The sequence below is a fragment of the Parastagonospora nodorum genome (assembly GCF_000146915.1).
Source record: "Parastagonospora nodorum SN15 chromosome Unknown scaffold_12, whole genome shotgun sequence".
Lineage (NCBI taxonomy): Eukaryota > Fungi > Ascomycota > Dothideomycetes > Pleosporales > Phaeosphaeriaceae > Parastagonospora > Parastagonospora nodorum.
Genome location: NW_001884560.1, coordinates 851,657 through 870,735, shown reverse-complemented (window position 1 = coordinate 870,735; position 19,079 = coordinate 851,657). Strand labels below are relative to the sequence as shown.

General features: G+C 51.6%; 11 protein-coding genes across 11 annotated transcripts; 6 read left to right on the top strand and 5 right to left on the bottom strand.

Annotated features, from left to right (window-relative positions):
* Positions 1 to 152: 152 nt before the first annotated feature.
* On the bottom strand, positions 153 to 990 carry SNOG_08304 (hypothetical protein). Its single transcript, XM_001798571.1, has 3 exons — positions 850 to 990; positions 687 to 800; positions 153 to 636 (listed from the first exon to the last, which is right to left on the bottom strand). The coding sequence occupies exons 1-3, from the start codon at positions 880 to 882 to the stop codon at positions 322 to 324; spliced, it is 462 nt and encodes a 153-aa protein (XP_001798623.1). The 5' UTR covers positions 883 to 990; the 3' UTR covers positions 153 to 321.
* Positions 991 to 1,503: 513 nt separating this feature from the next.
* Positions 1,504 to 1,661, bottom strand: SNOG_08303 (hypothetical protein; the record flags this gene model as incomplete). Its single annotated transcript, XM_001798570.1, has 2 exons — positions 1,504 to 1,603; positions 1,630 to 1,661. 2 exons carry the CDS (start codon positions 1,659 to 1,661, stop codon positions 1,504 to 1,506), a joined length of 132 nt encoding a protein of 43 aa, XP_001798622.1.
* Positions 1,662 to 2,165: 504 nt separating this feature from the next.
* SNOG_08302 (hypothetical protein) lies at positions 2,166 to 3,833 on the top strand. Its single transcript, XM_001798569.1, has 2 exons — positions 2,166 to 2,860; positions 2,892 to 3,833. Exons 1-2 carry the CDS (start codon positions 2,356 to 2,358, stop codon positions 3,221 to 3,223), a joined length of 837 nt encoding a protein of 278 aa, XP_001798621.1. The 5' UTR covers positions 2,166 to 2,355; the 3' UTR covers positions 3,224 to 3,833.
* Positions 3,834 to 5,182: 1,349 nt separating this feature from the next.
* Positions 5,183 to 6,103, bottom strand: SNOG_08301 (hypothetical protein; the record flags this gene model as incomplete). Its single annotated transcript, XM_001798568.1, has 2 exons — positions 5,183 to 5,934; positions 5,986 to 6,103. The coding sequence occupies 2 exons, from the start codon at positions 6,101 to 6,103 to the stop codon at positions 5,183 to 5,185; spliced, it is 870 nt and encodes a 289-aa protein (XP_001798620.1).
* A 670-nt stretch (positions 6,104 to 6,773) lies between these two features.
* Positions 6,774 to 7,058, bottom strand: SNOG_08300 (hypothetical protein; the record flags this gene model as incomplete). Its single annotated transcript, XM_001798567.1, has 1 exon — positions 6,774 to 7,058. One exon carries the CDS (start codon positions 7,056 to 7,058, stop codon positions 6,774 to 6,776), a length of 285 nt encoding a protein of 94 aa, XP_001798619.1.
* An 873-nt stretch (positions 7,059 to 7,931) lies between these two features.
* Positions 7,932 to 8,560, top strand: SNOG_08299 (hypothetical protein; the record flags this gene model as incomplete). The annotated part of the gene is made up of 2 exons (XM_001798566.1): positions 7,932 to 8,331; positions 8,385 to 8,560. 2 exons carry the CDS (start codon positions 7,932 to 7,934, stop codon positions 8,558 to 8,560), a joined length of 576 nt encoding a protein of 191 aa, XP_001798618.1.
* Positions 8,561 to 10,528: 1,968 nt separating this feature from the next.
* Positions 10,529 to 13,193, top strand: SNOG_08298 (hypothetical protein; the record flags this gene model as incomplete). The annotated part of the gene is made up of 6 exons (XM_001798565.1): positions 10,529 to 10,566; positions 10,587 to 10,790; positions 10,934 to 11,358; positions 11,408 to 11,689; positions 11,728 to 12,142; positions 12,194 to 13,193. 6 exons carry the CDS (start codon positions 10,529 to 10,531, stop codon positions 13,191 to 13,193), a joined length of 2,364 nt encoding a protein of 787 aa, XP_001798617.1.
* A 255-nt stretch (positions 13,194 to 13,448) lies between these two features.
* SNOG_08297 (hypothetical protein) lies at positions 13,449 to 15,812 on the bottom strand (the record flags this gene model as incomplete). Its single annotated transcript, XM_001798564.1, has 2 exons — positions 13,449 to 14,236; positions 14,525 to 15,812. The coding sequence occupies 2 exons, from the start codon at positions 15,810 to 15,812 to the stop codon at positions 13,449 to 13,451; spliced, it is 2,076 nt and encodes a 691-aa protein (XP_001798616.1).
* A 478-nt stretch (positions 15,813 to 16,290) lies between these two features.
* SNOG_20096 (hypothetical protein) lies at positions 16,291 to 16,604 on the top strand. Its single transcript, XM_001798563.1, has one exon. It carries the CDS (start codon positions 16,397 to 16,399, stop codon positions 16,556 to 16,558), a length of 162 nt encoding a protein of 53 aa, XP_001798615.1. The 5' UTR covers positions 16,291 to 16,396; the 3' UTR covers positions 16,559 to 16,604.
* Positions 16,605 to 16,657: 53 nt separating this feature from the next.
* Positions 16,658 to 18,031, top strand: SNOG_08296 (hypothetical protein; the record flags this gene model as incomplete). Its single annotated transcript, XM_001798562.1, has 1 exon — positions 16,658 to 18,031. One exon carries the CDS (start codon positions 16,658 to 16,660, stop codon positions 18,029 to 18,031), a length of 1,374 nt encoding a protein of 457 aa, XP_001798614.1.
* A 193-nt stretch (positions 18,032 to 18,224) lies between these two features.
* SNOG_20095 (hypothetical protein) lies at positions 18,225 to 18,600 on the top strand. The gene is made up of 2 exons (XM_001798561.1): positions 18,225 to 18,359; positions 18,409 to 18,600. The coding sequence occupies exons 1-2, from the start codon at positions 18,299 to 18,301 to the stop codon at positions 18,444 to 18,446; spliced, it is 99 nt and encodes a 32-aa protein (XP_001798613.1). The 5' UTR covers positions 18,225 to 18,298; the 3' UTR covers positions 18,447 to 18,600.
* Positions 18,601 to 19,079: the final 479 nt, after the last annotated feature.

The following is a 19,079-nucleotide window of genomic DNA, read 5'->3' as shown; positions in this document are numbered from 1 at the left end:
GATGGCAGCTCACTGTCCGCATCGCGATCGCGACTAACTTGCTTTTGCAAATCCCTTCCTTCTGCTCGAGCTTCGAGAACCGAAATTGCCCATGACGACATAACTTGTGCATTCTCATTTCAATTAGTGCACACAAGCATAAGTCCGAAGAATGAAGAACAACGACCAAGTGCCTTAGATTTACTCTCCTGTCCATATACACATCGCTTCATGTCAGGTGGGGAAGAAAGCTCCGCCCTGATGCAACATTCGCCAAACGCCTTGAGCATGCAAAACCAACAGCGTGTGGAAATCATAGATGCCGCCCTGTATTCCTCCGCTCTATTTCGCATAACGCTTGACCCAGTCCTTTGCATTCTTCTCAAATTCCTTGCGGTTTTCGCGGTATTCGTTGGCGATGGAGGGCTCGATCGCATCGTCCACGTTTGGCTCAATCAAAAGCGTCTGGATCAGGCGCAAAACAGCAACTACCTTATTCGGCGGCTTCCACGACTCAGGACGAAGCAACCCGAGGCACATGGAGCCCTTGTCATCGTTGGTCACGTTCGGGTGGTAGATCTTTGTCCGAAAGCTGACGACCGGCGGCTTGAACGGGTATTCGTTGGGGAAGTTGATCTCGAGCTTGAAGTGGCCGCCCTGAGCGCAGTTAGCAGCTGCTGAATGTCGTTGGAAGACCACAGACGTACAGCGTAGATGGACTGTTCTGGACCGTCCATAACACATTCCCATTTCGTAATATTCTGCTCATCAAAGTTGATCTTTATGCCTGCTGGAGTATCTGCCTGACATTCGGCATATTCCTGCGCAAGGTCAGTGGGATCCGTGGCAAACAGTATGCAAGAGGCCTGCCTTCATGATGCGCTTCTTTGCTCCGGTACTCATTGTGGCGGGTGTGTTGTATGGTGTGCGTGGAAATGGGAGTGCTGGCGGAGAGTGGGCTGAGAACGAAGCAGATGCCGTGACAGTGCTCTAGCAGTCCAGAAGGTTCCCAGTTGTGACGTGTAAAGGTGGGTGCGTTTGCTGGTGAGTACTGTTGAAGGATGACGCACCGGCCCGGAACAACTGTCGGCCTACTAGCGCCTGTCCCTCATCACTAGCAACTCGTCCTGCTCGACACAGTACACTGTCGTCACGAGCTAGTTGACGCGATTGCGCTGTCTTTGGTCGCCCGCAGCTGGCATGGTATAGCATGGCAAAATCATAGACGGCAATGCTTGAAGTTCAAGTTTCTAAAACTCTGACACATGCCCATTGCAGCCTCGTATGGTGCACGCAGGCGAAGCTTGACCTACTGTCAGCATGCTAAGCGTTTCTCCCCGATGGTAGAGTTCGTTGCCTCCATAGCGACGCTTTCTTTTTATCTACAATCCTTACTCTAAATCTAACTTTAATCCTAACTCTAACTCTAACTCTAAGCTAACCTAAAGGGTGAACCCGTTCAAGACCAGTTGCAAGGATAATGAACAGGTTCGGAATAAGATAGACACTACGCATGTAGAGACTCTAGTCAGGTTGTCTTTTCAATGGTGGGCTTAGCATGCCGATAGTAGGTCGACGTTTTGATGTGGTTGGGTTATCTGCCTCCCGTCTCTCACGCGACTGGCTTCAGTGAATCCATTTGTTTCTTACCATAGACCATAGGGTTGGGTTTCGCCGGCCATATCGATAACAGCCTTACCTGACGCTACGCGAGGATGTTCCCGGATCTCTGTGAGTCACACCTGGGCAGCAACGATGACCAAATCACGTTACATCGTGTGGCAGACGCGTTGCAGCAAGGCCGCGTCAAGACATGAGATCATTGAAGTGCAAAGTTCATTTGCGATTCCCAGACAGAATAGTTCCATGCTTCACTCAATCTTGGAGTACGGCTCGTGCCTTGCAATGGCTACGTCATGCGCTGCGTTGTCCTTGCTGACCAATGCCTTCCATGCTCTTGCACATGCGCCACGCATGAGACTGGAGCGCCATATCAACAGCGTGGATGTCAGGCTCCAAGGCAGCGGTGTCTACGTTGGAAGCACAACAGAGCCATTGACGAATAGGATGCTTCGTTTCTTAGCACAGCCTTGCAGGCGGCAGGGTTCCATTGCTTGGCAGGCTAATCATGAGCTGTACTTAAGCACCAGCCTTCCCCACTTGTTTGCTCCTCACGCGCATCAGACAAGAACAGCTCAGACAATACGGTGTGTTTCTACCCTCGCTGTAGAAGACACTTCAAGTTCTTGGATTCGGCATTTTACACCAAAAGTGCGAATTTAAGTTCTTCCAGAGCCCACTTTGCTGCGTCAATTCAACCCGTCCACTCTTTTTACCCACCTCAGTCGCTCGTTCAGATCAGTCTCTTCACTCAAGATGTTTGGGAAACGCACTTTCGCTAGCTCGAAGGAGCGTTCAACAACCGGCAAGATTACCAAGCAACCGACGAAGAGATCGTTCCACGAGAAGTCAAAGCAGAAGCAGGCGGTCGCCGAAAAACTCGACTCTCGCAAGGAGACACGCAAGGACAGTCCAATGATGGAGGGCTCCCCCAGCTTGACCTCTGCTATCGTCACGGTAGTAGTTGGTCCCGAAGGGCGGCTCTTCGCCGCACACGAGGATGTGTTATCTCACTCCCCGTTCTTCGCCTCTCTCTTGGGCACTCAATTCTTCGAGTCTACGAATCGGCGCATCGACCTACCAGCCGAGGAACCAGAGATATTCTCGTGCCTCCTAGAATACCTCTACAAAGGGGATTACTATCCTCGATTGATCCACGACAAACGCCGATCGACGTGGACATTGGAGAACGCCGGAACCTCTCCCAACCCAAACAAAGGCGACCGCGCTATGGCAGTCGAGCCAACCTTCTTCCACAATGGTGTGGGCGAAGTCCTCCCTGCGCGATACAGCTGTGTACTGCGCTGCAGAAATGTATGGTCTCAAGGAACTTAAAGCTCTTTCCCTCAAGAAGCAAGGCCTCCAATCTGGCATCGAAGTAGGCGTCATATTGCGCAGCGCTCGATATGCCTACGCCCACACCCCGGACAACGACAGCAAGCTTCGCGCTCATTACCTGGCCTTGGTCATCAGGTCCCGTTCCACCTTCAAGAAGTCAGGCACCATGCAAAACGAGATGATTGAGGGCGGCCAGCTCTTCTTCGACCTCTTCGTCGCTCTCTGCAATCATGTCGATGACTTGACGGACGCGAACAACGTTCGTGGTACGCCTCGCACGATATAGATTGCACAAGAACTGCGATTCGTCGAAGAAAGACCGCAAACACACACAACACGACCGGAGTTCACCCAACTTGATCAGCCAAACTCCACACTCAACCCAAATTGCCAACAAGCGACAATGCTTATGCAACGCGCCCTCATTCCTGATTCACAAAAGGATAAAAACCCAGAAAAAACAATGGCCGCGGATCGATTTCGCGTCAATGGCTTTCTACGGCGTACTGGACCCGATGCATCTTTACTCTACTCTCACAATTGTCTCTTAACACAGTCGTGGTGTTTTGCTACCCCCTCGCGTCACCTAATCCCTCTCACCCGCTCTATATCTATCCCCTCTCCGCTTGCGGAGAGAGTACATGACGACTATCGAAACCGGTTTCCTTTGTTTGACGTGTGCGTTTGGATGGATTTGAAAGGGAAAAGAGGATAGAGCGACACTCATTTTTCTGAAGCTATGGTGCTGCAATGGTTATGAAGAACCGTGCTGGAGAGCGACCCCTTTGGCGGGAAGCTCGGATTGCGGAACAGATTGACCATACCGCTTGGATGGTCGGAACGGCGGCGGATGATTTAGCGGCGAGTAATGAGAAAACCCAGGTCGCCGCTATGCTGATGTGTGTTGTGCAAACGTGATGTTCCATTTCATATTTCATTCTGTCTAGGCCCATGTTCCATGACTAAAACGTCTACTGGCTGTTGGGGACATGGTCGACTTAGCAAGCTAGAGTGGCTATATGCCCTTCTGTCAACCACAACGGCAAGAGACTGAGGCGCAACAGAGCAACAGCATATGCGATCGCCTGAAGCTATACACAATGCATTACCGTTGCATTGGAAACCTATTGATACTACGGATAGCATCAGGCTGTTAGTTCGTCGATCAACGCAAATTGACTAGGTTTCGGTCTCAGCATCGTACACGAGAAAAATCAGCAAGGCATACTAACCACTCTCAGTGCGCTCTAAGCGGGCATTGATCAGAGGCTGTGGGCATCGCATAACTGTCCTTATCATCGCTGAGATTTTGTTGTGTCTAATGATCTAAAGCTACCCTTCTTCATAAGCATAGTCACTGTTGTCACGCTTTAGAACACTAGTAGCGAGGGCTATGTCGTCCCACCCTAGAGCTTCATCTAACTGCTTCAAGATCTCTTCCAAGGTTCCATCTAATACCAGAGAAGACTGATTTCCATGTTACTCCCAAGGTGTACAATTTGCCAATGTCCAAACTTCAGCAACGTTTCTCGTGGGCTTCGCCGCATATCCTTATTCACAGATAGCTTCTCTTAACACTGTACTGTGTGTAGGACTGCGTTTCGCCGGTTTGGCTGACTCACTTAATGAATACCCGCCGCTTCGATATGCCTTTCTCTAGCCAGCAGACTCAGGCTTTACCTTGATGTTCTAAGCTTATTTACCGCCTCGAGGTGCGTTCGCTGGCGGGCCAACGCTAGTGCCATATATCAGTTCCGTTTGCTCTGCAGCTTAATCAACCTCCCAATGACTACCTCCCACCCTCCGCTCCTCTACCACCTACACTTGGCTTGTGAGCCAATCTGACAAAAGGAGCAGTGATGGTCTAGGAACACTTCCGAACGCTATGTAAGTCGGAGAGGTAAAAATTAGCGCAGTTCTTGAACTCCTTGCGCACTGTGGAGATGAAAGACTTTAGCGCGATGTCCTGCTAGACATGAGGAATAGCGCAGTTGACGAATAAGGAAAAGTTATCCTCAAGGGCATCCATAAGCTTTCCGCGGATCAAGTGCAACTCTTCGGCGTTGGAGTTGAGTGAGTGAGCATCCTTCGTCTTCATCTAATTCTCTGCGAAAAATTCTGCCTCATAGAACTCCTGCAGTACCATTATTTTCAATTCGCTTGTCTTCTAAATCCCGACCTAGCCCAGAGAGTAATTCACTATCCTGTCACCCTTTTCAATTGCTGTCTTCACTCCGTCACATCTTTATACGCCGACCTCGAACGCACCATCAACCAAACCCCAAAACTCCTCAATGACCTCTTTCTGTCCCTCACCACCGCGAACAGCAAAATACCTCCTCTCATCAATCCTCGGGTTCCAATTACCAGGGTTCGCATCCACCATCCTGCCACCAGACTCTGTCAGAATGACCCATCCAGCACAAACATCCCACGCCCAACATCCTGCCTCCCAGTAGATGTCCAGGCCTCCACTAGCTACGCCGCACAAGTTCAATGCCGCAGACCCAAAGGACCGCAGTCCATGTACCATCCCACCGCCATTTTCTTTGGTCGCAGCTAAGCGCTTGAATGTCTCGCTCTTGACCTTGAAATCATTCCCACTCCGGTCCGAACCCCATTCGACCGCCACAAGGCAAGTATTCAGCGTTTCCAACGGCGTCGGTGGCGCAAGCGGCAATTTATGTGTAAGGTTCAAATATGCACCTTGGCCCTTTATGGCCGAGTATAATGTCGCAGTGAATGGGTTGTATACGATGCCGATCGCTGGCTCCAAATCGACCGCGAAGCCCAAGGAGATTGAGACGTAAGGGTAACGATGGACGAAGTTTGTTGTGCCGTCGATGGGATCACAGATAAATGTTGGGGCTGTTGTCAATTTATCGCCTGGCTTGTATGTTTCTTCACCCATGAAGGAGAAGTCTGGATACTTCTCGCGGAGAGAAGAGGATATTAAAGCTTCGACGGCTTGGTCCGTTTCAGTTACAAGGTCGACGGCTAGACTAGTCTATTAGTTTTGTGGCATTACATTGTAGAAGTGATTCGCACAGTTCTTTTTGTTCCCTGCGCCTTCAGTAGTTGGCTTCGCAGCGACGATGCGTTCGCCGGCTTGTTTGGCGATTGAGATCATGAAATCATGAATTTCTTGGAGATTGAAGTCCGCCATGGTGAAATCTTTGACGCTGTGAGCACAATTGAGACGCTAAATTGCAAGACAAAATTTCGGTGTCAGGAAAGTGAAGCTGAGAGTGAGCTGTGACTTCGTACATAACGTTGGTGAAGCTACCCCTCGGCGGGGCACGTCAATGGCTATCGATACAGATCGACAGGGTCCAGCACGTGGCGCAGGGAAGGGCACCACAATCGATGGAACACTTGAATAGCATCCCTTTTATTATCCCAACGATGGGCTGGTAACAGTATACCGTGATCAAGTTTCGAACGGTTAATGTAATAAAGGCTACGCATTGGTCTGCTCTTCCCAACCTGGATGAGGACCAACAAGCGAATGAGGACGACACTCTTCTCCTCAATCGAGGACTAGAGAGATGACCAGAATGATACTGTTATAGCCAGGACTTGACCAGGTGCTTAACAGCTTCTAGCAAGTTGAATTTGCGCTTTGATAAGTGTGAAGGTATACTGCAGTCTGTATAGCTTCACGAACCTGTTAGGTTGTAAGAGCATTGAAAATCACATCTGAAGATACCCAGGCTCGTTGAAACATATCATATTTTGAGTGCGATGGAAAACTTCATTGCTACAAGCCAAGTGCTGTACGGAATTGATGAGAGAGCTTGCCGGCGAAATACTATTGTGATAGTCTAGATATGCTTTCATAATTTGCTACCAAGCGCTCCTCGGGCTTTCTTTGAATGCGGTAATTCTCCGCTTGGGTTTGATGGTGTTGGTGCACCGACGTTTGCTCCGGAATCGTTGCCCTGTCCACCTGGTGGTGCGGAGTCGTTTGCGGGAAGCTTCTTACTGTCATCGTTTTCTGCCTTGAGAGAGATTGGGTCGCCGAGTCGAGGCGGGGGCTTGCCAGAATTGATAGCTTCTTTGGTTTTGGGGTTGTCGAGAGTTCCTCGAACAGTTTTGGAGTGGGGTTTGGATTCGCCCATTGTGTGTAAATGTGTATGAATCGGGATGTTGGTGTTGGGACGTTGTAGAATATCGGAACGCGCGTGTAAGAAGCAGGTGGATATTTCGAATGTACCTGCACTTTATGGCTTTGGAGATGCCTCGGTAAGGATAATCATCATCGATCTGTAGCGCTTCTAGAATCTGGGGTAAGGTTGTTTACGGCTCGCGTTGCTTTGACATAGGGTCTAGCGCGCAGGCATGACGTCTTTCATTATGGCGAGAACGATGAACATGTGAAGACAAGCGGACCTGCTATCCATAATGTATTTTCTGGTATTCGATCCAGGCGTCGGTGAAGTGGACTGGCGTTCTTCGTCAAGAAAGACACCGAAGCTATTACCTCATCCCTTTGGCTGAGATGTGTTGCCAAATTTGGTGGTTACCCAAGTATGAATGAACTGAGACGGTAGCACAGTTTGATCCTCCTAGCCGGCATTTCGACACTTGATGCAGTGTCTCGGCTACCCTGCAATGAGTTTGCTTCTTGGCCCGCGCTCGTAGCACTGCTCTCGTGGTTGGGTAGTATTTGACCGCCCTGGGTCGCAGCAGGTGTGCAACATCACATGCAGATGAGCAGGCTCCAGACACTCAACGAAGACTAGCCAGGGTCCATCGGGGGTGTAAACGATAGCCGTCAACGGTCCATGAGGTTGTTTGTGAGGGCTGCTAGTGAAGATCTGTGTAACTTGGTGGTTGTGCAGAGCCCCTGTCCTACGCGCCATAAGATCCGCCGTTGCACCTCGGCATCCCAGTCTCTCCAGCTTCCACGGTCGCATCGTCCTCGGATCACCACGGACCGCCATGGACTTCCAGGAGACAGCCAACGTCTCTCCAACAACGGACAATCCACGATGACAGACCCCAGTATCGCCCGCCTCAACGCCATTCCCTGGGTAGCCAGCCTCATCCACGACCCAAAATGGACCCGTGTACAGACGATATCGCGAGTCCTGCAGTCTTCAGGTGAAGACTCTTTCTACTCAGAGACACTTGCTACCGATCGCACGATGCGCTCATGCCTGACGTTATTACCTGCCGTCGAGGCGGACGCCAAAATTGCCTTCAGGGAGGTTTTATGGATCGTTGAGCTCGGCGACGGCTTAAACGGGTATCCGGGCACCCTTCATGGTGGCATGGCAGCGACATTACTCGACGAAGTTTGCGGCATACTCCTCCAGTCGAATGCGGCGAAGGCCTCCGAGCGCGCGCGCACAGGCACTACGGACAGGCTTGATGAGTATATGACAGCTTGTAAGTCCGCTGGTTGTACATGCACGCCCAGCTGCAGAACTAATACGCCATAGACCTCAATACCACATACAAGAAGCCGATACCAGTGCCGGGAACGATACTCTGCACCGCCAGGTTTGAGCGGGAAGAAGGTCGGAAGCTATACGTTCGAGGTACCATCGAAGACGGCTCAGGAACAATATACACAATAGGGGAAGCCTTATTCATCAAGCTCAAGCCTAAGATGTGAACTATGGTCCTGCCATTCTTGAGCGACCCTGGACTTAACGTAAAGGTCCCTCGCAATAGGACGGCGGCGTACGATTCTTTGCGCCACTAAATCCGAGGCGTTGTCCTCTGGAAGATCTCGCACGCGTGTATGAGTAGGAGCTGGGTCAAGAAACCACTTTCAAGCGACGAAGGCTTCCATATGCTTTGCACACGCGACATGACGTACATTTCGTTCACCGATAGCTACCGGCTCCAGTGACAACATTGATGGTACCCTGATCCCTTTTCAATGTTAATGTGACATTTTATGACACATCTAAACGGGTGGACCCTGTAGTTTGATCGATATGTGAAGGTTACGTGCCAACTCATCGCGCGAGTAACTCCATCCGATTTTGGAGCTATGCTTGGAGCTCTTGAGCACGTAGGCTACGATTGGTGGAGCTCAGAAACAGAAGGGGATCTGCGCCACATGACTGGTCGCAGTCAAGATTTGGTTAATCTATTTCGCCCGGTCCAGCTGATCTACTTCGTGCGCCATCGCGGCTCAGGAGATCCAGCCGAAAATCTGGGGTAACTTTCTGTTCTCTGATTGCGATCCTCAACAGGCATCAGCTCCGACCGCTCACGACCAAGCATGTGGCGTTCTCATCAGACCTATATCTCGACCACACAGCACTAAAGGGGAACCTGAAGGGGTTTTGTTCCAGACTGTGGAGACTTGTATACCCCTGGCCCCCTCATAGCCAGGCGGAAGAGGCGATGAGTTCACACTAGGTAGGCGTCTGCGACCTTGCGCGGAAGAAAGGCTTGAAACATTGTCCCATTCGGAAGGTCCACAGAGGTTTTCAGCATGTCTTTGCACTACCCTGTCTCGCGACAGCCTCACGGGTTACAGATGACGACTTGTGACACGATCGGACGACTGTGAGTACCCCGGATTTTCGACTCGACGATGGGCACGCGCACACCTGGACCCAGTTGCAAGAGTACACCATAGGGCAGACGAGAGCTGCAGTGCAACAAGTGCCCGGGACTTGAGCTTCTGCGGACACATGTCTGTGAGACACTGAGCCCTTATGACGGTGCCGGGAAAGAATAGTATGCACATAGACCTCGGGACGGTCAAGCGCGATACTCGTAGTGGTTTCAATCTCCGAGAGGGTTGTAGTGTACTCTCGAATGGAGTAGTCTATCACATGCAATGCCGTTGGTTGGACAGGGTTCGACGGACATAATCACTGTGTTCGAGCCGAATCGGTGACTTGTGCCGAATCAAGGTTAGTCTCTTAGACATGTTCAGAGCCTCTCAGGTCTTCGAGTGCTATTTCATTTTCCCATACATTGTTGACATGGCAAAACATAACTAATTGATCTACCGGCATCCATGCTGTCGGCATCTCGCTGTCACTGGAAGGAGTCACTCTGTTTCTAATTTCACAAGTCGCAGGAGAAATGGAACGTTGAATCTATTCAGTTCAACAGTCGCGCATCTCATAATTCGACATGTAGACTAACCGCCGGCATCAGAGGAGCTTACACCAGAATAGTCCAGCCTTGGGCAGCCATGTAACCTTAGCCACGGCAAGCATGGATGCCAACATGCCATGGCGTATGATCGCGCGGGCTGTGAGATAGTTCCATCACCAGAGCGTTCTTGGTCTGTAAGCCGACTTCTTAGCCCTGGAATGACCGCGGATCTTAGGAAACAGTCGTGCTCGGGTGGCTCTCTCCACATTTCTTCACCTCCTGACCGCGCTAAGCGGGCAAGTTGCCAGATCCCACGAACAGCTCACCATGTTCTTCTTATATATTCGCTCCCCAAGTCCCTCCTTTCCCTATCATCATTCTCTGGAATAAGAGCTACTTTTCTTGTACAATCTGCCGTCGTATTGTCTCTATATCTGTAGGCAATATGCGACTACCCTCTCTCATCACATGCCTCTGGGCAGCAAGTGCTCAGGGCGCGGCTCTACGTAACAGAACCATGCTTGCTCACTTGAAATTGCAGCAACTAATATATGAGTAGGTCCCTTGTCTCGAAGGGGTGACTTCACAAGTGCCTCTGTGGTTCGCGATGTCTCCGTCAATGCCTCCAGCTCGCAGCTGCAATCTATTGGAGCGGCAGCTACCTTCCCCGATGGTTACTGGCTTAATGATATGTCTGGAAAAGGCATTGCCGCATTCAACGCCAATCCAAGTGGATACAAGGTCTTTCGTAACGTGAAAGACTATGGCGCAAAGGGTAAGTAGGATAGTACTCGAACATGAGACGTAGCTGACTCTTGTATAGCTGATGGTTAGTTGTACCCAGGGACTGAAACAAAATGAGATATAGACTGACCTCTTTTTCGACATAAGGCGTCACCGATGATTCTGATGCCATTAACAGAGCCATTTCCGATGGGAACCGCTGCGGTCCCTGGGTCTGCGATTCGTCCACTGACACCCCAGCCGTTGTTTACATCCCATCTGGCACCTACCTTATTAACAAACCTATCATCTTCTACTATATGACGCAGCTCATTGGCGATCCACGAACCCGTCCCGTTCTCAAGGCCGCCCCAACTCTCGATGCTCTTGCTCTCATCGATGCCAGCCCATACAGCAACCAGGATGGCTCACCTGGGTGGACATCCACCAATATCTTTCTGCGACAAATCCGAAACATTGAAATCGATGGAACTGCTGTTGCCCCGACCAAAGGTTTCCAAGGTATTCATTGGCCAGCTTCTCAAGCGACAACCATCCAGAATGTCAAGATTCGCATGACGCAATCTGATGCTTCTGGACATGCCGGCATCTTTGTTGAGAATGGTAAGCGCAAAGACTACAATCGCAACATTACTTATGCTAATCTCTTTAGGTTCCGGAGGTCACATGGCCGACCTCGAAATTGAGGGTGGTAAGTACGGCTTGAACATCGGCAACCAGCAGTTCACTTTGCGCAACATCAAGATCTCCAAGGCTCAGATTGGTATTTCCCAGATCTGGGATTGGGGTTGGTTATACTCTGGTCTCGATATCAGCGATTGCAAGGTTGCATTCTCCATGATCAATGGCTATGATGTTGGTAAACTTCAGATCGGGTCTGTTGTCATCATCGACAGCAAGATCACGAATTGCCCGGTCTTCATGGACACAGTAAGTCGGATCCGTATTGCGTACCGTCGCTATAAAGAACAGGTTTCACTGACAATTCTCAGACCTGGAAACGCGACACTCTGCCTATCGGTGCGGGCCAACTGATCATGGAGAACATCCAGCTTAACAATGTCCCGGTCGCTATCACAGGTTATGGTGAGACAATACTTCCCGGCGGTACCACCACTATTCAGAGCTGGGGTCAGGGCAACAAGTACTCCCCCAACGGGCCAGAGAAATTTCAGGGACCTTTCACTGCTGCTGGTCGACCACAAAGCCTTCTTGACAACGGAAAGTACTACTCCAAATCTAAGCCGCAATATGAGAACCTTGGTACTGGTAGCTTCTTGAGCGCTCGCGGTGCTGGTGCCACTGGCAACGGTTACAGCGACGACACACAAGCTATCCAGAACGCGCTCACTGTGGCCGCCCAGCAAAACAAAGTCCTGTTCTTTGAGCATGGTAAGACATTTGTATTCGCATACTCGAAAGGATCATGCTGACCCAGTTCAGGTGTATACAAGGTGACCAACACCATCTACGTTCCACCAGGCTCCAGAATGGTCGGCGAGACCTTCTCAGCGATCATGGCAGCCGGCAGTATCTTCGGAAACAAAGACAGCCCCGTACCCGTCATCCAGATTGGCAAGCCCGGCGAGAGCGGCTCCATCGAATGGTCCGACATGCTCGTCCAGACCCAAGGCGCCACCCCCGGCGCCAAACTTATCGAATACAACCTCAACACCGCTCGCGGCTCTGGCATCTGGGATGTACACACGCGCATCGGCGGCTCCAAAGGCACCGCGCTACAAATCGCCGAATGCCCCAAATACTCGGTCAACCAAAACTGCATGGCCGCACATACAAACGTGCACATCACCAAATCCTCCTCGGGCGCGTACTTTGAGAACAACTGGTTCTGGACGGCTGACCACGACCTCGACGACCGGACCAGCACACAGATCTCCGTCTTCACGGGCCGCGGCATGCATGTTGAGGGCCAGAATGTGTTTCTCTGGGCCAGCGGTGTTGAGCATCATGCGCTGTACCAGTACCAATTCAACAACGCGCAGAACATCTTCGCCGGCTTCATCCAGACCGAGACACCCTACTACATGCCCTCGCCCGACGCGAAGAACCAGCCCTACGGTCGCTCCGACGCCTTCGCCGACCCGGACTACAACGCCGCGTGCCCGCCCGGCGGCATCTGCGACGCGTACGGGCTGCGCGTGCTCAACGCGAAGAACGTGATGATCTACGGCGGCGGCTTGTACTCGTTCTTCAAGAACTACGACGTTTCGTGTAGTTCGCCCGACGCGCCCAATGGGGCGCGCTTGTGCCAGAATCAGATCTTCAGCATCGAGGGCGACTCGAGCGTGCAGTGGTTTGGGCTGAATCAGGTGGGCGCGGAGCAGATGGTTACGATTGATCGGCAGGACAAGGCGAAGTGGTCGGATAACCTGAGTGTGTATCCGAACACGATTGGGTGGTTTACGTACAGCAAGTAGGACTTGGTGTGTTGGATGTCGATGTGCATCTCCCCTATGTTGTTTATTATGTTCGTTGTATATATTTACTGGATCAGCTATAGCCGCTGGGATAGGCTTGTGGGGGTTTAGGTCACTCGTTTCTGGGAAACATTGTTTGGGTAACTTCGTGGGAGGTAAGTTGGAAATATACAAACGCAGTATTGGTCAAACTCTCTTCATATCGTTTCTGGGTATCTCTCCTGTCTATATGCTATGCTCGCTCTGATGTCATCGCTACTGTCCAGCCTCAACCCGCTGCGGCGCCCACCCTTTCAGCCAACTCCGAGCTCGTTCAAGATCCCCACCCTCCGCTTCCAGCGCCGCAATGCACCACTCCAAGCCATATCCACCTTTACCCTCGATTCCCTTCTCCGCGCTCATCATCTCAGCCAGCGTTCGATTCTTCTGACCCCTCTCATCGACGCAGAAGTGCAGTGGCGTAGCATACCCCCTCCCATCCATGCCTTCCAAGAACGGCTTGACAAGTGGGATCGCTTCTTTCGTGGGCACGCTTCTATCCTCTTGTCCGAGATTCTTGCGTCCAGTACGACAATACTCATTTCTGCACCAGGCCTTTCCACAGCCGCTCAGGAGTTGCGATAGATACCGGCGCTCGATGCGACGGCGCAATGCTTTGCCTTCTGGGTCGTGCAAGGAAACGTAGAGAGGGCCGAAGCACACACTACACAGTCCGATCTCGTTGCCGGGTCCCTGACCTTTGCGTGTGCCAGCTCGCGTGTCACCCATTTTGTTGGCGCCGTCCTGTGTGCGGCCGCAGTTGATGTTGCGACATTCGCGCGGTGCAGGGCGGGATAAACGCTCGAGATCATGGTGTCGAAGATGAGTCTCCATATCTCTGAAGCGCACGATCTTATTGCAGAGATGACATTCTGTTGTCCTACCACCGTCGGCAAGCTCGTGTGGTGTCAGGCCTGAGAGCAAGAGCTCGGCGCTTGCGGGCTCATTAGGATCACCTTCTTGTGGAACTTGCAGATGGCAGAAGCGGCAAAGGATGAGTTTGCCTGGGCAGATGGTGGTTTTGTGGTGTGCGAGAGTTGGCATTGACGGAAATTCGATGTCGCAGGAGGAGCATGTTTGTGGAGTATGGTATATGGCGTCATGCTTTTGCCGACTTAGAGGGGTGCTGCCAGTGAAGGTATCATGCGGACAGTGCCAGTGATTCTGGAAGTCTGGAGACCGCTTCTGGAAGACTTGACCACAGCCCTGAGGACAAATAACATTGTTCCGAAGACAAAAGTTCTCGTGGAGGAAGAGGGACGATTTAGGAACCCATTGATTGCAATTCTTACATTGCACTTCGTCTGCGCCATGTGCAACTTCTGTTTCCATCTCTCCATTTGTCGAAGGAGCAACTTTCGGGTCGAACATGGAGACGCCCAGGCGAAACATTTTGGGCTCGCTCGAAGGCATGTCGGAAGGGTATGCTCGGACTGAAATGTATAGAGCTTCGGCTTCGTCAAGCTCCGCATTCGTGGGTTGCAATCGTATGCGCTTCGGGTATCGACTCGACATATCTGCAAAGACGTGCTCTTCTTCTCGAGGCCGGACTTGTTGTCGTGAGGAGTATGGGCTTATGAACAGGTCGATCTCGTGGTCGTCGTCGACCTCGCTCAAAGTTATCTCCAGTCCCTGCGTCCTGTCCCATGACGGTAGTTCGTAGTCTACGTATTCGCCATCCAGTATCTGTCCCTCCTGTGCCTTGAATATGTCGATGGTGCCACCGGCTGAGCTGCCCGAGCTTGTCCCAGGCGCTCGCTGTCGCTTTGCCACAATCTTCTTGAGCGTCTCTCGCGCCTGCTCTTCGTTCAGCGCCTCAATATCGACCTCGATATCGGTGTCTATGACCGTGATACCATCGCCTTCAGGCTTGAAGCCGTCCACGAGGAAGCGAAATTCCTCGCGCTTGCCACCGGCTCCCCGTCCGCCGTGTACTACGAGCACTTCGCCGTTGGTAAGGGTGGTGAAGTTTGCGCGCAAATGCTCCTCGAGTAGCGACTTCCAGTCTTCGGGATCGTAGCCTGCCTCGAGAGGCCGAAGCTTGACGAAGGTGCCCTTTGGTAATTGCTTGGCGTGTATAGTGATCCTGGGAGCAGTGCCTTTTACGACGAGCTGCTCGACGCCATTTTCCATGACCTCATCTTCACCGCCGTGGCCGTTCGGACTTCCCTTTCGTGAGGGTTCCGCTGATTGTGCTTCAAGACCAAGTGCTTCTCTTATAAAGTTGCTGAGCACGACTTCTCCCTCCTCGGCCGAGAACTCGCGCACTCCTGCGTATAGCACCCTCCCATTGTCCGGGTTCACTATCCGAAAGGTAAGCGGGTGTGGTAATTGCTGGTGGCGATCCTGGAATTGCGCGCGTGCTTGTCGCTCGGCGTTGAAGGTATACGGATTGAAAGGGTCGAAGGCTGTGATGTGGGGGCGGTCGTTGTCGAATGTGACTATGGGCGCCGCAGCAAGAAGTTGCTCCAGCGCTGAAGGCGGCAGGAGTATCTTGTCGCCGGGCAGTTGAGTATTGCGCGATGAGAGGGTGTATTGCGCGGACCACTTAAGCTCCGCTGGCTCGGGCTCCGTATCCATGGCGATAGTTGAGTCAAGGTGGTGGAGAGAGGAAGGGCGAGGCCATTATCATCCTCGTGAAATAACCTTAGCACTATATTTGTTCGAGGCTGATTCTGGCTGACGAATAGGTTGCGGCTCTCTGCTCGAAGCTTCGACCCTGGAGTCTGGCGTCATCACCGGCATCGCCTTCCTTATCGATAACCGCGCGACTCGGCCATGCACTTTCACTCGCGTCAACGCAACGCGTCCATATCGGAGTGACATGTTCGCGGAATACCACGTCAGTAGAAAGCCTGAAGAAGCAAACCTCCTCATCCTATCAAGAGCTCAAGACCTCCATCGGCCCGCTCACCGCACTTCACACGCATTATCATAACGCAATCGGCGCTCGCAATCGGCGGCGCCCCAGTTTCGATATGGCAATAAGCATTGCTAACACCGACCACAGCCCCACGTTCGCAGTCTGATGCTACATGTCTTGCAATGCTTGACGACTCGGTTGAAGTCATTCTTCTTCATGAAAAGCTCCAGAGTTTGCACAACGAGTAGCCGAATGTTCCAGACAGTCTGAAGCCCCGAAATCGCATTCAAGTTGTCGGCGAATGGACCCTGACATGCTAGCTGTCAAGCTTGGCTGGAAGATCTCCTACAGGGTAGATGATGATCCCACCACCATCGCCTTGACGTTCCTTACGCCAACTGCGTTTCACCCCCCGCCCTGCTTTCATTCTCAACATCTACCTGCAGCCGTGTCAGACTTGTGACACGTGCCCGTCTGGGCTGCAGACACACTATATTCATAAAGCCTTGGTAAGTACCTTAATCTTCAGCACCTCTCGCCTGCTTGTGTTCCTACACGCACCATGGCCTCTTTTGTTCTTGACCATGTTCCAACTTCCCTGGTGGACCTCTTGACCAACACATTGATCCTACGCCAAACCGCCCCATATCTACCTATCAGTTCTCTGTGCGCCTTGGCGAAGACATCCAGAGCGCTTCGGCACATCATCCGCCAGTCTCCAGAAGCCTTCCGTTATCTGGATCTTTCTCCCATCAAGTCTGCAATATGTCCTATCAAAGAGCCACTGGATTCTGGTGGTAACAACTGGCGACGTGAGCGTATGGATGAGTCGCTCACCGAGGATGATTTCTATTCCGGGCCACTACGAAGCATCTTCTCGAAACTTGAGCAGCAACAAGTCCTCCGCAACGTCAACACACTAGTGCTTGATGGTCTCAGCGTAACAGCGGAGTGTGTGAAGGAGCTGATAACAGAAGATCGATACAACGTCCGCATCCTTTCGATCCGAGAAGTGAAGCACTTGAACGAAAGGAAGCTTCAGCAGTACCTACGATATGCGGTGCGCCCATCGAGACCAGCAGGGACGCCACGCGTCAAAGGCATCTACCTTTTCGGTCCTCGCGACATCGCCCCCCTTGTTACATCGCCTGCGAAACGATCCGCCTCGCCCGATTCGCGAGGGGTCATGTCATCGCGAGGGGTCATGTCATCGCAAGGGGCGCAGATAGGCGCAGAGTGGAACCAAAAGTCGACAGAGGCACTGAACACGGCACTGGCACGGACACAAGACAAATGGTACCAGTCTTCGGGCAGAATGATAACAAAGCGTCCGTCGTCAGACTGGGCGGAGATCCTGCAGGCGTGCGAGGGCATCATCGCATTTGATGCTGTGTTGTGCCGGGGTCCCAGGCACGACCCGTCAAAAGCCTACATCAGAGAAGGATCTGCTAGTAGCATACCGCACCCAGCTTCATTCCTTCGCCCTGCAATCGCCACAGTCGCTCTGGGTCCTTCTGGATGCGAGACTTGTCATTCTTGTCCTGAAGAGCCAGCTACCTTCGGGCACTCTTCGCCTGCACACTTCCCACTCCTGAGCCCAGTCCCCCTTCACTGGAGCTCGATTCGAGCAGCTCAGAAGCCTTACACGATCGATGGATCAAGCCCACCTCCTCTTTTTGTGCGGTGTGAAGACTGTCTCAAGGGTCGCTGGTGCGAGCGCTGTCACAAATGGTGGGATGAGGGGTGCTATGCTGGGTCAACGGTAGCACAACGCACCGAACTTCAACAAACCGAACTCCTGGAGACACTCAATACCGACGGACGGACACAGTTGATTCCCAAACAAACCATCAAGGTACATATGGGCCTTTGCACACAGCACTGCCTCCGGGATGAATGGATGGCCGGTGCTGGAGGAGACGGGATGTGGGGATGATATTGCATGCCTTGGCGCGCTGATGATGGTTCACCACTAGGACGTTATGAAGTAGTTGGATTCCGGATACCAGTTTCACTGGTTGGCCTTGGAGACCACTATTGGATAACATGACCTGGACAACCTGACACTTGCGCGCCAAGGTATGTGCTCCACCTTTTGGAAAGAAATAGGCTGACCACTTTGTGTACAGATTGTCGGTGTCCGACGTGACTGCTTCGGCTGCGGTCACACGTGTCTAAGTTGCAAAGAGCTCTTCATTCGCGAATGCAAGAAGTGCGGCAACGAGTATTGTCGAGAAGACAACGAGGCCTCTTCGGAGACAATGGTACGATACCACACAATACAAAAATCTATGTATACTAATATGATCGCAGTGCGATTGGTGCAATTACACTTCTCGAAGAACCCTTAACCTCTATTGAAGGGCCAGATCGAGCATGCATAGAAGATATTGATAACGATTTACGACAACGGATATTTCATGGCGCTCTTTTGCACAACCACTACTCTGCTCATGAAGATAGAACTAGATACCCCTCTCACCCTTCAAACTACTCTTCATTTCTGTTATCACGACTCTGTGCAGCCCAATATGTTGATCGAATTGTGATCTTGCAAGCTATCAACTACAACATAAAGTAAACAAGGCATCTCATAGCCCGAAGCTATTCACATCATCACTAGATTTCGGTTGTGACGGCTGGGCCTTGTGTATAGCTTGAGTCATATTGATCGCTTTCCGTCGTGGGTGATGACCTCAGTAGACACTTGATGTAAGAGATATCCTTGTGATACCAAATCAATAAAACCCGTACGTGATATCAAAGTTAACGCCAATTGAATGCAGACAATTTCTTGTACAAAGATGTTGGAGCATTCGTTGCTACCTATGATGTCTTGGCGCGGCTGAGGAGCTCCGACCCTGGAAGCGACACATAACATGCGCATGCCGAATTGAGCTTCCAACATCACGACAAGCACTACCCGTCTTCTACAGCATTGTTTCCGGTCGCCTTTCACCTCACTCCTTGAAAAACCTGTCACG